The sequence below is a fragment of the Nannobrachium achirus genome (assembly GCF_963921795.1).
Source record: "Nannobrachium achirus genome assembly, chromosome: 18".
In the NCBI taxonomy this organism is placed as follows: Eukaryota; Metazoa; Chordata; class Actinopteri; order Myctophiformes; family Myctophidae; genus Nannobrachium; species Nannobrachium achirus.
The window spans coordinates 19168905-19171753 of NC_137825.1; the positions used below are offsets into that span (position 1 = coordinate 19168905).

The 2849-nt window shown below is 40.0% G+C and overlaps 1 protein-coding gene across 1 annotated transcript; it reads left to right on the plus strand.

Moving 5' to 3' along the window:
* Positions 1-1680: 1680 nt before the first annotated feature.
* On the plus strand, positions 1681-2480 carry LOC308303237 (small ribosomal subunit protein eS1-like; the record flags this gene model as incomplete). Its single annotated transcript, XM_080747565.1, is given in 2 exon segments — positions 1681-1852; positions 1855-2480. Coding segments are annotated over 2 exon segments (798 nt in total).
* Between the last annotated feature and the right edge of the window lie 369 nt (positions 2481-2849).

The following is a 2849-nucleotide window of genomic DNA, read 5'->3' on the forward strand; positions in this document are numbered from 1 at the left end:
CTTTAAATATGGTATTTTTTACTTGTCATCAATGTTTTATGTGCTAAATAAATAAATACGGTTGTATGCATTATTATATATTGACTCTGTACCAACACATTCTTCCCACAGATTAGACACATAAAGAAACATAACTTAAAGGAGTAGTTCAGCAAAATGACTTTTTTTCCTATTGATTACTCACGGCATGGAGACTTGAGTCCAATAGCATTTATTTGTATTTGTCGCATTCCTAAGACAAAAAATTGATTATAGTAAATGTAAATGTATTATTGGACTCAATTCTCCATGGCGTGAGTAATCAATAGAAAAAAAAAGTCATTTTGGGGCTGAACTTCTCCTTTAAAGTACAACATGTGCAAATCATAGTAGCAATATTTGTATTGGTCTTCCAACTTTGAAAAGTATGGTAACTAATAGATGCTGTTTTGCTGTAGCTGTTGTCCTTTAAAACAATAATACATTAAGCGTATCTAAAATAATACATTATAAATTATAAATGTTGTTAACCGTCAAAAGAATGGATTATAATTGTAGTCCTCTAAAGGTATTAAATAATACTGGTGAGAAATACAAGGAAACTGGCACAGATAAATAAGTTACACCTGCAGTTTCTTGGAATTGAATGAATAGTGAAGACATGAGGAAGAAAAAACGATACTTCTGTATAATTCTGACGTTAGGAAACAAATGAATGTATTTCATCATCGTAAGTTGATTCATTCGTGTTGTTGTTCATTGGTGTAAAGTACATTTATTTAAGTACTGTAGGCCTACTTAAGTACAGTTTTGAGTTAATTGTAATTGAGTAATTCCAATTTCCAATAGCCTACTTCTACATCTCAGATCCAAATATTGTACTTCTACTCCACTGCATTTATTTGAAAACTCTATTTACTAAAGAGTGTGGTAGTAGTCTATTTCTATGAAATGAACACATGATGGTGTCTCTATGACCTCATGTACACCGGTTCTGAATTTTCCCGACAATCTTAAAAGCTGTGTGCAAATTAGTGAGATAAATTTTCACATTCTCTCTCTAGTCACTACTAGTAAGACGCCTCAGGGCGACGTTCTTTGCTATCTGACCAGTGATGTATATCGGACCAGTTACCTAATCTCTACTTGGTTGAGATTGGCAGAACATGCCCATATATGGGCATTCCCAGATATGCCCTTAATATTGATGACATCGGGACAGGGATCTCCATGGGCATAGAACAGACAAGGACATAATTAATTTGCATGATCTGGGAATGCCCATATATGGGCATGTCAGAACATGCCCATATATGGGCATTCCCAGATATGCCCTTAATATTGGTGACACTGGGACAGGGATCTCCATATATGGGCATAAAACGGACAAGGATGTAATTAATTTGCAAGTGTGATCTGGGAATGCCCATATATGGGCATGTTCTGACATCACATTGTCGACTATATATGGGCATAAAATATATGGGCATAAAAGGGACATGAAGCCAGAGCGTGATTTCAGGGCAGCAAACCCATTCTAGTGGTTCCTCTGAACAGTGACATCAGAGCATGATGTTAGAGTGATGTCACAGTGACAAGGGAACCAATAGACATACAGTATTTGGGCACATCTATAATGTCATTTCATTCATATATGACGTATAACCTCATACTCTGCTCTTTCACTCCCTGTAAGCTAACATGGCAGTCGGAAAGAATAAGAGACTGACTAAAGGTGGTAAAAAGGGTGCCAAAAAGAAGATTGTGGACCCATTTTCTAAGAAGGACTGGTATGATGTCAAGGCACCAGCTATGTTCGCCATCCGCAATATTGGCAAGACCTTGGTCACCAGGACTCAGGGAACCAAAATAGCTTCGATGGTCTTAAAGGCCGCGTGTTTGAGGTGAGCCTTGCTGACCTGCAGAATGATGAGGTAGCCTTCCGCAAGTTCAAGCTGATCACAGAGGACGTCCAGGGCAAGACTTGTCTGACCAACTTCCACGGCATGGACCTGACCCGTGACAAAATGTGCTCCATGGTCAAGAAATGGCAGACTATGATCGAGGCCCATGTGGACGCGAAGACCACTGACGGCTACCTGCTGCGTCTGTTCTGCGTTGGTTTCACAAGGAAGCGCTCCAACCAGATCAAGAAGACATCGTATGCCCAGCATCAACAGGTCCGCCAGATCCGCAAGAAGATGATGGAGATCATGACCCATGAGGTCCAGACCAGTGACCTAAAGGAATTAGTTAACAAGCTGATCCCTGACAGTATCGGCAAGGACATAGAGAGGGCTTGCCAGTCCATCTATCCCCTGTACGATGTCTTTGTGAGGAAGGTCAAGATGCTGAAGAAGCCCAAGCTTGAGTTGGGCAAACTGATGGAGCTCCATGGAGAAGGTGGTGGCGGAGGTGCAGCCAAGGCCACTGGTGACGAGACAGGGGTCAAGGTGGAGCGAGCTGACGGCTACGAACCCCCCATCCAGGAGACTGTCTGAAGAAACTAACACAAATGTAATAAAAAGGGGTAAATGGGAAGGGAAATAAAAGACGCATTACTCCATTGGGCACGATTTCAGCCTGATCTGACCACTGTTGACTTCCATTTTAAAATGATGATGACTAAAGTTAGTTAGCTGAATCCGAGGTTCTATGCTCTGCTCTCAGTAGAGAGCATAGCTATTGATTATTTTTGGAGTGATGATCAATGAACAGACTAAATCAATTTGTCTATTTTATACTTTCATGAAAGAAAAAAATGCGAAAATAGCAGATCTTGGTGTCATTTATTATTCTTATTATGCTAAATAAAAAGACAAGTGCGACCTGATATATAATGACTGTTGCCATTTTTAGTTCCTTTGCCT